The 15,716-nt window shown below is 48.2% G+C and overlaps 1 protein-coding gene across 3 annotated transcripts in view; it reads left to right on the forward strand.

The window, feature by feature from the left end:
- RARS1 (arginyl-tRNA synthetase 1) overlaps positions 1 to 15,716 on the forward strand; it is a 190,295-nt gene that overhangs the window by 100,054 nt on the left and 74,525 nt on the right. For all 3 annotated transcript variants that reach the window (XM_063928231.1, XM_063928232.1, XM_063928233.1), the window contains exons 5-6: positions 3,872 to 3,972; positions 14,559 to 14,680. In XM_063928231.1, the coding sequence (XP_063784301.1) occupies positions 3,872 to 3,972; positions 14,559 to 14,680 (223 nt within the window). The remainder of the gene's footprint in view (positions 1 to 3,871; positions 3,973 to 14,558; positions 14,681 to 15,716) is intronic.

Here is a 15,716-nt window from a genome sequence, read left to right on the forward strand (position 1 = left end):
AGAGACCCGACACTGGACAGGTGATGCTGACTTTAAAAGGCACATAGAGCCTTATAAGGGTGAGGAATTGTTTGGGGATGGTCTCTGGGACCTCGTATCCACAGCAACAGCTGGGAAGAAAATTTTTTACCTCAGGTTTTCTCACAGCCTAAGAAAGCACTGTATTATCAGGTACAGTCCTTTCGGCTTCAGAAAAGCAAGCGGGTCAAAGGCGCTTCCTTTCTGCACAGAGACGAGGGGAGAGGGAAAAAGTGCACCAGTCAGCCAGTTCCCAGAATCAAAATTCTTCCCCCGCTTCCTCTGAGTCCACTGCATGACGCGGGGGCTCCACAGGCGTAGCCAGGTACGGTGGGGGGCCGCCTCAAAAATTTCAGCGATCAGTGGGCTCGCTCACAGGTGGATCCCTGGATCCTTCAAGTAGTATCTCAGGGGTACAAGCTGGAATTCGAGGCGTCTCTCCCCCACCGTTTCCTCAAATCTGCCTTGCCGACAACTCCCTCAGGCAGGGAGGCTGTGCTAGAGGCAATTCACAAGCTGTATTCCCAGCAGGTGATAGTCAAGGTGCCCCTACTTCAACAAGGACGGGGTTACTATTCCACACTGTTTGTGGTACCGAAACCGGACGGTTCGGTGAGACCCATTTTAAATTTGAAATCCTTGAACACATAAAAAAATTCAAGTTCAAGATGGAATCGCTCAGGGCGGTTATTGCAAGCCTGGAGGAGGGGGATTACATGGTATCCCTGGACATCAAGGATGCTTACCTACATGTCCCCATTTACCATCCTCACCAGGAGTACCTCAGATTTGTGGTACAGGATTGCCATTACCAATTCCAAACACTGCCGTTTGGACGGTCCACGGCACCGAGGGTCTTTTACCAAGGTAATGGCAGAAATGATGATACTCCTTCGAAAAAAGGGAGTTTTAATTATCCCGTACTTGGACGATCTCCTTATAAAGGCGAGGTCCAAGGAGCAGTTGTTGGTCGGAGTAGCACTATCTCGGGAAGTGCTACAACAGCACGGATGGATTCTATACATTCCAAAGTCACAGCTGGTTCCTACCACACGCCTACTGTTCCTGGGGATGGTTCTGGACACAGAACAGAAAAAAGTGTTTCTCCCGCAGGAGAAAGCCAAGGAGCTGTCATCTCTAGTCAGAGACCTCCTGAAACCAAAACAGGTATCGGTGCATCACTGCACACGAGTCCTGGGAAAAATGGTAGCTTCTTACGAAGCAAAATTCCATTCGGCAGGTTCCATGCAAGAACCTTTCAGTGGGACCTCTTGGACAAGTGGTCGGGATCGCATCTTCAGATGCATCGGCTGATAACCCTGTCTCCAAGGACCAGGGTATCTCTACTGTGGTGGCTGCAGAGTGCTCATCTTCAAGAGGGCCGCAGATTCGGCATACAGGACTGGGTCCTGGTAACCACGGATGCCAGCCTTCGAGGCTGGGGGGCAGTCACACAGGGAAGAAATTTCCAAGGACTTTGGTCAAGTCAGGAGTCGTCCCTACACATAAATATTCTGGAACTGAGGGCCATTTACAATGCCCTAAGTCTGGCAAGGCCTCTGCTTCAAAACCAGCCGGTACTGATCCAATCAGACAACATCACGGCAGTCGCCCATGTAAACCGACAGGGCGGCACAAGAAGCAGGATGGCAGTGGCAGAAGCCACAAGGATTCTCCGATGGGCGGAAAATCACGTCTTAGCACTGTCAGCAGTGTTCATTCCGGGAGTGGACAACTGGGAAGCAGACTTCCTCAGCAGACACGACCTACACCCGGGAGAGTGGGGACTTCATCCAGAAGTCTTCCAACTGTTGGTAAACCGTTGGGAAAGGCCACAGGTGGACATGATGGCGTCCCGCCTAAACAAAAAACTAGATATTGCGCCAGGTCAAGGGACCCTCAGGCAATAGCTGTGGACGCTCTAGTGACACCGTGGGTGTACCAGTCGGTTTATGTATTCCCTCCTCTGCCTCTCATACCAAAGGTACTGAGAATAATAAGAAAACGAGGAGTAAGAACGATACTCGTGGTTCCGGATGGGCCAAGAAGAGCTTGGTACCCAGAACTTCAAGAAATTATATCAGAGGACCCATGGCCTCTACCGCTCAGACAGGATCTGCTACAGGAGGGGCCTTGTCTGTTCCAAGACTTACCGTGGCTGCGTTTGATAGCATGGCGGTTGAATTCCGGATCCTAAAGGAAAAGGGCATTCCGGAAGAAGTCATTCCTACGCTGATAAAAGCCAGGAAAGAAGTAACCGCAAACCATTATCACCGTATTTGGCGAAAATATGTTGCGTGGTGTGAGGCCAGGAAGGCCCCAACAGAGGAATTTCAGCTGGGTCGTTTTCTGCACTTCATACAGTCGGGGGTGACTATGGGCCTAAAATTGGGTTCCATTAAGGTCCAGATTTCGGCTCTGTCGATTTTCTTCCAGAAAGAACTGGCTTCACTGCCTGGAGTTCAGACATTTGTAAAGGGAGTGCTACATATTCAGCCCCCTTTTGTGCCTCCTGTGGCACCTTGGGATCTCAACGTGGTGTTGAGTTTCTTAAAATCACATTGGTTTGAGCCACTTAAAACTGTGGATTTGAAATATCTCACGTGGAAAGTGGTCATGTTATTGGCCTTGGCTTCGGCCAGGCGTGTGTCACAATTGGCGGCTTTGTCATGTAAAAGCCCTTATCTGATTTTCCATATGGATAGGGCAGAATTGAGGACTCGTCCCCAGTTTCTCCCTAAGGTGGTATCAGCTTTTCACTTGAACCAACCTATTGTAGTGCCTGCGGCTACTAGGGACTTGGAAGATTCCAAGTTACTGGACGTAGTCAGGGCCTTAAAAATTTATATTTCCAGGACGGCTGGAGTCAGGAAAACTGACTTGCTTTTTATCCTGTAGGCACCCAACAAAATAGGTGCTCCTGCTTCTAAGCAGACTATTGCTCGCTGAATTTGTAGCACAATTCAGCTGGAGCATTCTGCGGCTGGATTGCCGCATCCTAAATCAGTAAAAGCCCATTCCACGAGGAAAGTGGGCTCATCTTGGGCGGCTGCCCGAGGGGTCTCGGCTTTACAATTTTGCCGAGCTGCAACTTGGTCAGGGGCAAACACCTTTGCTAAATTATACAAAATTGATACCCTGGCTGAGGAGGACCTTGAGTTCTCTCATTCGGTGCTGCAGAGTCATCCGCTCTCTCCCGCCCGTTTGGGAGCTTTGGTATAATCCCCATGGTCCTTACGGAGTTCCCAGCATCCACTAGGACGTCAGAGAAAATAAGATTTTACTCACCGGTAAATCTATTTCTCGTAGTCCGTAGTGGATGCTGGGCGCCCATCCCAAGTGCGGATTGTCTGCAATACTTGTATGTAGTTATTGCCTAACTAAGGGTTATTGTTGAGCCATCTGTTGAGAGGCTCAGTTATATTTCATACTGTTAACTGGGTGTAGTATCACGAGTTATACGGTGTGATTGGTGTGGCTGGTATGAGTCTTACCCGGGATTCAAAATCCTTCCTTATTGTGTCAGCTCTTCCGGGCACAGTATCCTAACTGAGGTCTGGAGGAGGGTCATAGTGGGAGGAGCCAGTGCACACCAGATAGTACCTAATCTTTCTTTTAGAGTGCCCAGTCTCCTGCGGAGCCCGTCTATTCCCCATGGTCCTTACGGAGTTCCCAGCATCCACTACGGACTACGAGAAATAGATTTACCGGTGAGTAAAATCTTATTTTTTCATACCCCAGATATGGATTTGTGTGGATAGGTGAATCTGCCAGTTTTTAGTTCATTTTTTTTCTAGTTACTTTACTTTAAACTATCTTGCTTTTTAATGTTGTAAACCATCTGATTAAACAGGCTTTATTAATGTACACTTACGAAAAGATTTCATATCGAAACAACTATCCAAGTTGCTGGTGAATGGAGTTCAGCCGCCTGTAATTGGAGAAAGGAAAAAGGTAAAATTTGCTTCCAAAATTGTAGAAATCATCTACATGTAAATGTAAATACATAGATGTGTGGACATTGATATATAAGTACCCTATAGGCAACTGTAAGTCATGTCTGTAATGCCTGGGAACACATCACAGCGATGTATTTTCCAGCCGACCCGACGCCCGATGGAAGGCTATATCTGTTGGTCGTACACATGCATGATCCGGTGTACGACTGTCTAATCTATGCTTCCATCTTGCATTAACCTGCCTGCTGTCGTCAGCAGATTCAGCCCATCTGTCGTGCAGCACCTCAGATGACACAACCCCGCTGATGACGCACATAAACACGCGATTGAACATCTTTAACCACTTAACTGACTATTTATTTCGCCAAAAACCGCTCCGAAATTCTCTGTTTTTTTCATGAGTGAGTTAGGTGAAGAACATGAATTTAACCCGATCCCAAATGATTTTAGTTAAAAAAAATATATTTGGAAGTGGCTTTGGAGGGTTGATTTACATACCCCAGCGGCTGCCATTGTCTGCAGCTGCTGGAGAAGGGGGAGATTCTGCCGTGTGGCAATCAGTAGGGGAGAGTGCAGTGAGGCAGAGGGACCTTCCGGTCCCTCTGACAGCAGCAGCGGGGGGAAGTTTCTATTCCCTGCTGCTGCTAACACTCTCTGTCTGACTGGTCGCATCCTGTGTGACTAGGTCAGATAAAGCACTTGCAGCCATGGTCGCATCTGATGCAGGCAATTGGTTAATGAGACTATGGGGTATATGCAATTGCGGTCGAATTCCCGAAATTGTCGAATTTCGGGTCATTTTCGACCAAAAAAAAAATTCGCCTATGCAATTCAGTGCTTTCCGACCAAAAAACGGACTTTCAAAATTCGACTTTTTGAAATTCGAATTTTTGCAAATTCGACTTTTCTGCAATGATATAAGTGCTGCAATTCGACCAAAGCATATTTAATTCAAGTTTGGAAATTCGACAGCAGTGCTTTTAGACAGCAAATTCGTCATTTTCAACCCGCCACACTTTGGAGGGTGAAAACAAATAAAAAAAATTTAAACATGTTTTTTTTTGTGTTTTTTTTTTTTTGGGAATAGCAGATCTATTTATATTAGAAGGGATTAGGTACTTTTTTTTTTTTTTTTTTGGAGGCACAAATATTATTTATATTTCTCTGACGTCCTAAGTGGATGCTGGGGACTCCGTCAGGACCATGGGGATTAGCGGCTCCGCAGGAGACAGGGCACAAAAGTAAAAGCTTTAGGATCAGGTGGTGTGCACTGGCTCCTCCCCCTATGACCCTCCTCCAAGCCTCAGTTAGATTTTTGTGCCCGGCCGAGAAGGGTGCAATCTAGGTGGCTCTCCTAAAGAGCTGCTTAGAGTAAAAGTTTGTTAGGTTTTTTATTTTTAAGTGAGTCCTGCTGGCAACAGGCTCACTGCTACGAGGGACTTAGGGGAGAGAAGTGAACTCACCTGCGTGCAGGATGGATTGGCTTCTTAGGCTACTGGACACCATTAGCTCCAGAGGGAGTCGGAACACAGGTCTCACCCTGGGGTTCGTCCCGGAGCCGCGCCGCCGACCCCCTTGCAGATGCCGAAAAGTGAAGAGGTCCAGAAACGGCGGCAGAAGACTCTTCAGTCTTCATAAGGTAGCGCACAGCACTGCAGCTGTGCGCCATTGTTGTCAGCACACTTCATAGCAGCGGTCACTGAGGGTGCAGGGCGCTGGGGGGGGCGCCCTGGGCAGCAATGATAGTACCTTATTCTGGCTAAAAATACATCACATATAGCCCCTGGGGGCTATATGGATGTATTTAACCCCTGCCAGGTCTCAGAAAAACGGGAGAAGAAGCCCGCCGAAAAGGGGGCGGGGCCTATTCTCCTCAGCACACAGCGCCATTTTCCCTCACAGAAATGCTGGTGGGAAGGCTCCCAGGCTCTCCCCTGCACTGCACTACAGAAACAGGGTTAAAACAGAGAGGGGGGGCACTTATTTGGCGATATATATATATATTAAAATGCTATAAGGGAAAAACACTTATATAAAGGTTGTCCCTGTATAATTATAGCAGTTTTGGTGTGTGCTGGCAAACTCTCCCTCTGTCTCCCCAAAGGGCTAGTGGGGTCCTGTCCTCTATCAGAGCATTCCCTGTGTGTGTGCTGTGTGTCGGTACGTGTGTGTCGACATGTATGAGGACGATGTTGGTGAGGAGGCGGAGCAATTGCCTGAAATGGTGATGTCACTCTCTAGGGCAGGCATTCCCAACCACGGTCCTCAAGGCACACCAACAGTGCAGGTTTTAGTGATATCCAGGTTTCAGCACAGGTGACTTATTTAGTAGCTCAGTTATTTTGATTTAACCATCTGTGCTGCAGCCTGGATATCTCTAAAACCAGCACTGTTGGTGTGCCTTGAGGACCGTGGTTGGGAATGCCTGCTCTAGGGAGTCGACACCGGAATGGATGGCTTATTTAAGGAATTACGTGATAATGTCAACACGCTGCAAGGTCGGTTGACGACATGAGACGGCCGGCAAACAAATTAGTACCTGTCCAGGCGTCTCAAACACCGTCAGGGGCTGTAAAACGCTCATTTACCTCAGTCGGTCGACACAGACACGGACACTGACTCCAGTGTCGACGGTAAAGAAACAAACGTATTTTCCTTTAGGGCCACACGTTACATGTTAAGGGCAATGAAGGAGGTGTTACATATTTCTGATACTACAAGTACCACAAGAAGGTATTATGTGGGGTGTAAAAAAACTACCTGTAGTTTTTCCTGAATCAGATAAATTAAATGAAGTGTGTGATGATGCGTGGGTTTCCCCCGATAGAAAATTATTGGCGGTATACCCTTTCCCGCCAGAAGTTAGGGCGCGTTGGGAAACACCCTTTAGGGTGGATAAGGCGCTCACACGCTTATCAAAACAAGTGGCGGTACCGTCTCCAGATAGGGCCGCCCTCAAGGAGCCAGCTGAGAGGCTGGAAAATATCCTAAAAAGGTATATACACACATACTGGTGTTATACTGCGACCAGCGATCGCCTCAGCCTGGATGTGCAGCGCTGGGGTGGCTTGGTCGGATTCCCTGACTGAAAATATTGATACCCTTGACAGGGACAGTATTTTATTGACTATAGAGCATTTAAAGGATGCATTTCTATATATGCGAGATGCACAGAGGGATATTTGCACTCTGGCATCAAGAGTAAGTGCGATGTCCATATCTGCCAGAAGATGTTTATGGACACGACAGTGGTCAGGTGATGCAGATTCCAAACGGCACATGGAAGTATTGCCGTATAAAGGGGAGGAGTTATTTGGGGTCGGTCCATCGGACCTGGTGGCCTCGGCAACAGCTGGAAAATCCACCTTTTTTACCCCAAATCACATCTCAGCAGAAAAAGACACCGTCTTTTCAGCCTCAGTCCTTTCGCCCCATAAGGGCAAGCGGGCAAAAGGCCAGTCATATCTGCCCAGGGATAGAGGAAAGGGAAGAAGACTGCAGCAGGCAGCCCATTCCCAGGAACAGAAGCCCTCCACAGCTTCTGCCAAGTCCTCAGCATGACTCTGGGGCCGTACAAGCGGACTCAAGTGCGGTGGGGGGTCGTCTCAAGAGTTTCAGCGCGTAGTGGGCTCACTCGCAAGTGGACCCCTGGATCCTACAAGTAATATCCCAGGGGTACAGACTGGAAATTCGAGACGTCTCCCCCTCGCAGGCTCCTGATGTCTGCTTTACCAACGTCTTCCTCCGACAGGGAGGCAGTATTGGAAACAATTCACAAGCTGTATTCCCAGCAGGTGATAATCAAAGTACCCCTCCTACAACAAGGAAAGGGGTATTATTCCACACTATATTGTGGTACTGAAGCCAGACGGCTCGGTGAGACCTATTCTAAATGGGAAATCTTTGAACACTTACATACAAAGGTTCAAATCAAGATGGAGTCACTCAGAGCAGTGATAGCGAACCAGGAAGAAGGGGACTATATGGTGTCCCTGGACATCAAGGATGCTTACCTCCATGTCCCAAATTGCCCTTCTCACCAAGGGTACCTCAGGTTCGTGGTACGGAACTGTCACTATCAGTTTCAGACGCTGCCGTTTGGATTGTCCACGGCACCCCGGGTCTTTACCAAAGTAATGGCCAAAATGATGATTCTTCTTCAAAGAAAAGGCGTCTTAATTATCCCTTGCTTGGACGATCTCCTGATAAGGGCAAGGTCCAGAGAACAGTTGGAAGTCGGAGTAGCACTATCTCAAGTAGTTCTACGACAGCACGGGTGGAATCTAAATATCCAAAATCACAGCCGTTTCCGACGACACGTCTGCTGTTCCTAGGGATGGTTCTGGACACAGTCCAGAAAAAGGTGTTTCTCCCGGAGGAGAAAGCCAGGGAGTTATCCGAGCTAGTCAGGAACCTCCTAAAACCAGGAAAAGTGTCAGTGCATCATTGCACAAGAGTCCTGGGAAAAATGGTGGCTTATTACGAAGCGATTCCATTTGGCAGATTCCACGCAAGAACTTTTCAGTGGGATCTGCTGGACAAATGGTCCGGATCGCATTTTCAGATGCATCAGCGGATAACCCTATCTCCAAGGACAAGGGTGTCTCTCCTGTGGTGGTTACAGAGTGCTCATCTTCTAGAGGGCCGCAGATTCGGCATTCAGGATTGGATGCTGGTGACCACGGAGGCCAGCCTGAGAGGCTGGGGAGCAGTCACACAGGGAAAAAATTTCCAGGGAGTGTGATCAAGTCTGGAGATTTTTCTCCACATAAATATACTGGAGCTAAGGGCAATTTACAATGCTCTAAGCTTAGCAAGACCTCTGCTTCAAGGTCAGCCGGTATTGATCCAGTGGGACAACATCACGGCAGTCGCCCACGTAAACAGACAGGGCGGCACAAGAAGCAGGAGGGCAATGGCTGAAACTGCAAGGATTCTTCGCTGGGCGGAAAATCATGTGATAGCACTGTCAGCAGTGTTCATTCCGGGAGTGGACAACCTCCACCCGGGAGAGTGGGGACTTCATCGGGAAGTCTTACACATGATTGTGAACCGTTGGAAAAGACCAAAGGTGGACATGATGGCGTCCCGCCTGAACAAAAAACTGGACAAGTATTGCGCCAGGTCAAAAGACCCTCAGGCAATAGCTGTGGACGTTCTGGTAACACCGTGGGTGTACCAGTCGGTGTATGTCTTCCCTCCTCTGCTTCTCATACCCAAGGTATTGAGAATTATAAGTCGTAGAGGAGTAAGAACTATACTCGTGGCTCCGGATTGGCCAAGAAGGACTTGGTACCCGGAACTTCAAGAGATGCTCACAGAGGACTCATGGCCTCTGCTGCTAAGAAGGGACTTGCTTCAGCAAGTACCATGTCTGTTCCAAGACTTACCGCGGCTGCGTTTGACGGCATGGCGTTTGAACGCCGGATCCTAAGGGAAAAAGGCATTCCGGAAGAGGTCATTCCTACCCTGGTCAAAGCCAGGAAGGAGGTGACCGCACAACATTATCACCACATGTGGCGAAAATATGTTGCGTGGTGTGAGGCCAGGAAGGCCCCATGAAGAAATTTCAACTCGGACGTTTCCTGCATTTCCTGCAAACAGGAGTGTCTATGGGCCTCAAATTGGGGTCCATTAAGGTTCAAATTTCGGCCCTGTCGATTTTCTTCCAGAAAGAATTGGCTTCAGTTCCTGAAGTCCAGAAGTTTGTCAAGGGAGTACTGCATATACAACCCCCTTTTGTGCCTCCAGTGGCACTGTGGGATCTCAACGTAGTTCTGGGATTCCTAAAATCACATTGGTTTAAACCGCTCAAATCTGTGGATTTGAAATATCTCACAGGGAAAGTGACCATGCTGTTGGCCCTGGCCTCGGCCAGGCGAGTGTCAGAATTGGCGGCGTTTGTCTCAAAAAAGCCCATATCTGATTGTCCATTCGGACAGGGCAGAGCTGCGGACTCATCCCCAGTTTCTCCCTAAGGTGGTGTCAGTGTTTCACCTGAACCAGCTTATTGTGGTACCTGCGGCTACTAGGGACTTGGAGGACTCCAAGTTGCTAGATGTTGTCAGGGCCCTGAAAATATAGTTTCCAGGACGGCTGGAGTCAGGAAAACTGACTTGCTGTTATCCTATATGCACCCAACAAACTGGGTGCTCTTGCTTCTAAGCAGACGATTGCTAGTTGGATGTGTAGTACAATTCAGTTGCACATTCTGTGGCAGGCCTGCCACAGCCAAAATATGTAAATGCCCATTCCACAAGGAAGGTGGGCTCATCTTGGGCGGCTGCCCGAGGGGTCTCGGCTTTACAACTTTGCCGAGCTGATACTTGGTCAGGGGCACACCCTGACTGAGGAGGACCTGGAGTTCTCTCATTCGGTGCTGCAGAGTCATCCGCACTCTCCCGCCCGTTTGGGAGCTTTGGTATAATCCCCATGGTCCTGACGGAGTCCCCAGCATCCACTTAGGACGTCAGAGAAAATAAGAATTTACTTACCGATAATTCTATTTCTCGTAGTCCGTAGTGGATGCTGGGCGCCCATCCCAAGTGCGGATTGTCTGCAATACTTGTACATAGTTATTGTTACAAAAATCGGGTTATTATTGTTGTGAGCCATCTTTCAGAGGCTCCTCTGTTATCATGCTGTTAACTGGGTTCAGATCACAGGTTGTACAGTGTGATTGGTGTGGCTGGTATGAGTCTTACCCGGGATTCAAAATCCTTCCTTATTGTGTACGCTCGTCCGGGCACAGTATCCTAACTGAGGCTTGGAGGAGGGTCATAGGGGGAGGAGCCAGTGCACACCACCTGATCCTAAAGCTTTTACTTTTGTGCCCTGTCTCCTGCGGAGCCGCTAATCCCCATGGTCCTGACGGAGTCCCCAGCATCCACTACGGACTACGAGAAATAGAATTATCGGTAAGTAAATTCTTATTATTTTTTAAAATATTATTTTTTTTAAATTTTTTTTTTTATTGCTGGAACGGTAAAATCCTAAAAAATAATGGCGTGGGGTCCCCCCTCCAAAGCATAACCAGCCTCGGGCTCTTCGAGCTGGTCCTGGTTCTAAAAATGCGGGGGGAAAATTGACAGGGGATCCCCCGTATTTTTAAAACCAGCACCGGGCTCTGCGCCTGGTGCTGGTGCCAAAAATACGGGGGACAAAAAGCGTAGGGGTCCCCCGTATTTTTAACACCAGCATCGGGCTCCACTAGCTGGACAGATAATGCCACAGCCGGGGGTCACTTTTATGCCGTGCCCTGCGGCCGTGGCATTAAATATCCAACTAGTCACCCCTGGCCGGGGCACCCTGGGGGAGTGGGGACCCCTTCAATCAAGGGGTCCCCCCCCCCCCAGCCACCCAAGGGCCAGGGGTGAAGCCCGAGGCTGTCCCCCCCCCATCCAATGGGCTGCGGATGGGGGGGATGATAGCCTTTTGTGATCATGAAAAGAATATTGTTTTTTCCAGCAGTACTACAAGTCCCAGCAAGCCTCCCCCGCAAGCTGGTACTTGGAGAACCACAAGTACCAGCATGCGGGAGAAAAGCGGGCCCGCTGGTACCTGTAGTACTACTGGAAAAAAAATACCCAAATAAAAACAGGACACACACACCGTCGACAGTAAAACTTTATTACACACTGCCGACACACACATACTTACCTATGTTCACACGCCGACATCGGTCCTCTTCTCCATGTAGAATCCACGGATACCTGAAAATAAAAGATCAATATACTCACCTCAACCAGGGTCCAGAGATAAATCCATGTACTTGTAGAAAATAACAAACCGGACACCCGACCAAACGGACTGAAAGGGGTCCCATGCTGACACATGGGACCCCTATCCCCGAATGCAGAGAGACCTCTCAGTGACAGCTGTCACTGAAAGGTCTCTAAAGCCAATCAGGAAGCGCAACGAATGCGCTCACCTGATTGGCTGTGCGCTGTCTGAACTCAGACAGCGCATCGCACAGCCCCGTCCATTATATTCAATGGTGGGAACTTAGCGGCTAGCGGTGAGGTCACCCGCCGGTCAGCGGCTGACCGCGGGTTAACCCCACCGCTACCCGCAAAGTTCCCACCATTGAAAGTAATGGAGCGGCTTTGCGATGCGCTGTCTGACAGCACAGACAGCGCACAGCCAATCAGGTGAGCGCCACGGAAGTAGCGCTTCCTGATTGGCTGAAGGGACTTCAGTGACAGGAGTCACGTGATGTCCCGGCATTCGGGAGAAAGGGGTCTGATGTGTCAGCATGGGACCCCTTTCAGTCCGGTATGGAGCGGGTATTTGCGTTTTTTTTTTTTTACAAGTACGTGGATTTATCTCTCTGGACCTGGATGTACCTCTGGACGCTGGAAGGTGAGTATAATTTTTTCACAGGTACCTCGGATCGTCGGAGACCGTGGCAGTCGGCGTGTCAACATAGGTAAGTATGTGTGTGTCGGTAGTGTGTAATAAAGTTGTACTATCAAGGTGTGTGTGTACTGTTTTTATTTGGGTATTTTTTTCCCAGTAGTACTACAGGTACCAGCGGGCCCGCTTTTCTCCCGCATGCTGGTACTTGTGGTTCTCCAAGTACCAGCTTGCGGGGGAGGCTTGCTGGGACTTGTAGTACTACTGGAAAAAACAATATCTTTTTATTATCACAAAAGGCTATCAGCCCCCCCATCCGCAGCCCATTGGATGGGGGGGGGACAGCCTCGGGCTTCACCCCTGGCCCTTGGGTGGCTGGGGGGGGGGACCCCTTGATTGTAGGGGTCCCCACTCCCCCAGGGTACCCCGGCCAGGGGTGACTAGTTGGATATTTAATGCCACGGCCGCAGGGCACGGCATAAAAGTGACCCCCGGCTGTGGCATTATCTGTCCAGCTAGTGGATCCCGATGCTGGTGTTAAAAATACGGGGGACCCCTACTCTTTTTGTCCCCCGTATTTTTGGCACCAGGCGCAGAGCCCGGTGCTGGTTTTAAAAATACGGGGGATCCCTGCCCAATTTTTCCCCTGCATTTTTAGAACCAGGACCAGCTCGAAGAGCCCGAGGCTGGTTATGCTTTGGAGGGGGGACCCCACGCCATTTTTTTTCCCGGGTTTTTTCCGTTTTTTCCCGTTTTTTAAAATCGCGGCAAAATCCGCCAAATCGGCCGATTTTCGCCCGCGATTCTGGCGAATCCGTTTTTCATTGAATATGGTGAATTCCGGAAGCCACCTTCCGGAATTCACCTGTCGAATGAAGTCGAATTAAAAAACGGTGAAAAATTGCCGCGATTAGCCGTGAATTGCATATACCCCTATGGCCACAAGCAGCGCAGCCACTGGTTTGGCGTCCTGTAATCTCACAGGATGTTGTCTCTGCTGATTTCTGCTCACAGCCTGTTGTAAGAAACATTTGCTATCCCAGCGCTGTAGTCAGTATTCCATACATCAGTGGTTCTCAAACTTGGTCCTCAAGACATCCCAACAGTTTAGGTTTTAAAGATATCCATGACTTAGCAGAGGTGGCTTTTAGTACCTCTATATATAAAAACACCTGGACTGTTAGGGTGCCTTGAGTGCTGAGTTTAAGAAACCCTGCCAAATGATTGTTTTATTATGTTAAAATGTATATTCTGATTAAAACAGGACAAAGGACATATCAGAGGAATATTATCTTTCCTCATTTGCACATAATATATGCAATATGTATTCAGCTGTCTCTCCCATGGGTGGTCTTCAGTTTGCCGACTGTCGGGATCCCGGCGCACAGTATACCGGCGCCGGAATCCCGACAGCCGGCATACCAACACTTTTTCTCCCTCTTGGGGGTCCACGACCACCCTGGAGGGAGAATAGATAGCGTGGCGCACGTAGCAAGGGGCTCGTTTGCGCTTGCCCAGCTGTCGGTATGCCGGTGGTCGGGATTCCGGACGGTATGCTGGCCGCCGGCACACCCTCTCCCATACCTGTGTTTCAGTGCAGTATCGTAGTATTTGTCCCAATATTGTGCTTATTAGATAGATATAGTACACCTGATCTGTTTATTAGGGATACTGTTTTGCTGACATGCCCTCTGGGTTTCAATCAGAAAATACATTTTTAATATAATAAAACATTCATTTTTTTTTTTACATACAATCAGGGCCTGTGAATTATTGTGTATGGGATTCCGATTGCAGCGCTGGTATAACAATTGTCTCTTGTTCTATTCTGTGGTTGGCTGCTGTATCACATACAGAATTGTTTCACTTAAATAGAAAACTTTTTCTTCGGTTTTATTTGTCTACATTTCCTTTCATCCACAGCAGTGCTTTCGGTGTTTATTGTTTGCATCCCATTGTGGTGCGAGCAGAAATCAGCCTAGTATACTTGCTTCATGCACGCAGAGGACAGACTGCGACTCGTGGCTAACCGATTCCCACCTACAGATTCACTAAAACATTGGATCTTAGATTTTTTTTATTGTAGTGTTCCCTTAGTGCTATGGAGGTTATATTTCCTTTCTGTCCTTTTGTATTTTATATCAATTGAAAGTTGTTGCCACCTATTATGACATATCAGTAATTGCACATAAAGACTTATAGATATATATATAACTCTTGTTTCAGGTTGTAGTTGATTTTTCCTCACCAAACATTGCAAAAGAAATGCATGTGGGTCATCTGCGTTCTACCATAATAGGGGACAGCATATGCCGATTGTTTGAGTTTCTTGGGCACGATGTACTACGGTAAGTTACTTGTATAGAAAATGATTCTAACGGCAACAATCCACAAGCAGGCATCTGTGTATTGAAAACGGCAAAAATCTTTTAGAATAGATGGACTAGAGCTCACACGTGCATTTTGTTACATGGAGAATGACAGCTTGCCCTTAATACAATCTCCTTCCTCTCCGGACTGGAACCAGTATTGGAAAGGTAAACAGTAATCCGAGCAGTTAGGAGCATAGAAGCAGTAGCGACGTTACACTGACAGTGAGCCAGTACTCCGGAACATGACAATTTTTAGATAACTTCAAGCCAGAAGGAACAGATGTTCTTAATTAGCTTAGTACAAGCAGATGAGTTATTATCCCAAGTAGTTGATATAACCCTTATCCAAAAACTGGTTGAATTAGCGCCCTATACTAGGGAAGAGCAAAAAGAGAAGATATACAGTATCTAATACCCCTTTCATACCTAAAACTGCGGGTCTTACCCGGGAATACAGTCCCGGGATCATACAGGGACATTCCTGGGTAAGACACCATGCATACTGCAGTCAGCAGCCCGGCATATTGCCGGGTTGCTGACGTCAGCGGTGACGCGGCGGGGGCGGCGCAAGAGATCACATGATCTCTAAGCGCCGCCTGCTACATAGAGAGTGAATGGGAGCCGGGGCACATTAACCCGGCTCCCGTTCACACTGACCAGGTTCCCGGGAAGATCCGGGGACCAACCCTGGAAGATAGCAGGGTTGAAATGCCGGGGCAGGAATCTTGGGATTTTGACCCTGTACCCTTTCACACTGAGAAATTTCCCGAGTTGATGCTCGTTCATGTGCATTAACCCGGGAAATTTTTGCTGGTGTGAAAGGGGTATTACTTATATCACAGATATATGCTTGATCTAGAAAATGGTTACAGTTATTACTTGTTAGAAGTATTCAGAATGTCCCAGTAATGTGCACAACATTGCCTTAATTTACAAGCAATTCATTTTTATTGTGACTGTTGGTAAAGTTTAGATTACTTTTGCCAGTAATGATATACTGTATGCGTAATAT

Source organism: Pseudophryne corroboree, chromosome 6 (genome assembly GCF_028390025.1).
Source record: "Pseudophryne corroboree isolate aPseCor3 chromosome 6, aPseCor3.hap2, whole genome shotgun sequence".
In the NCBI taxonomy this organism is placed as follows: Eukaryota; Metazoa; Chordata; class Amphibia; order Anura; family Myobatrachidae; genus Pseudophryne; species Pseudophryne corroboree.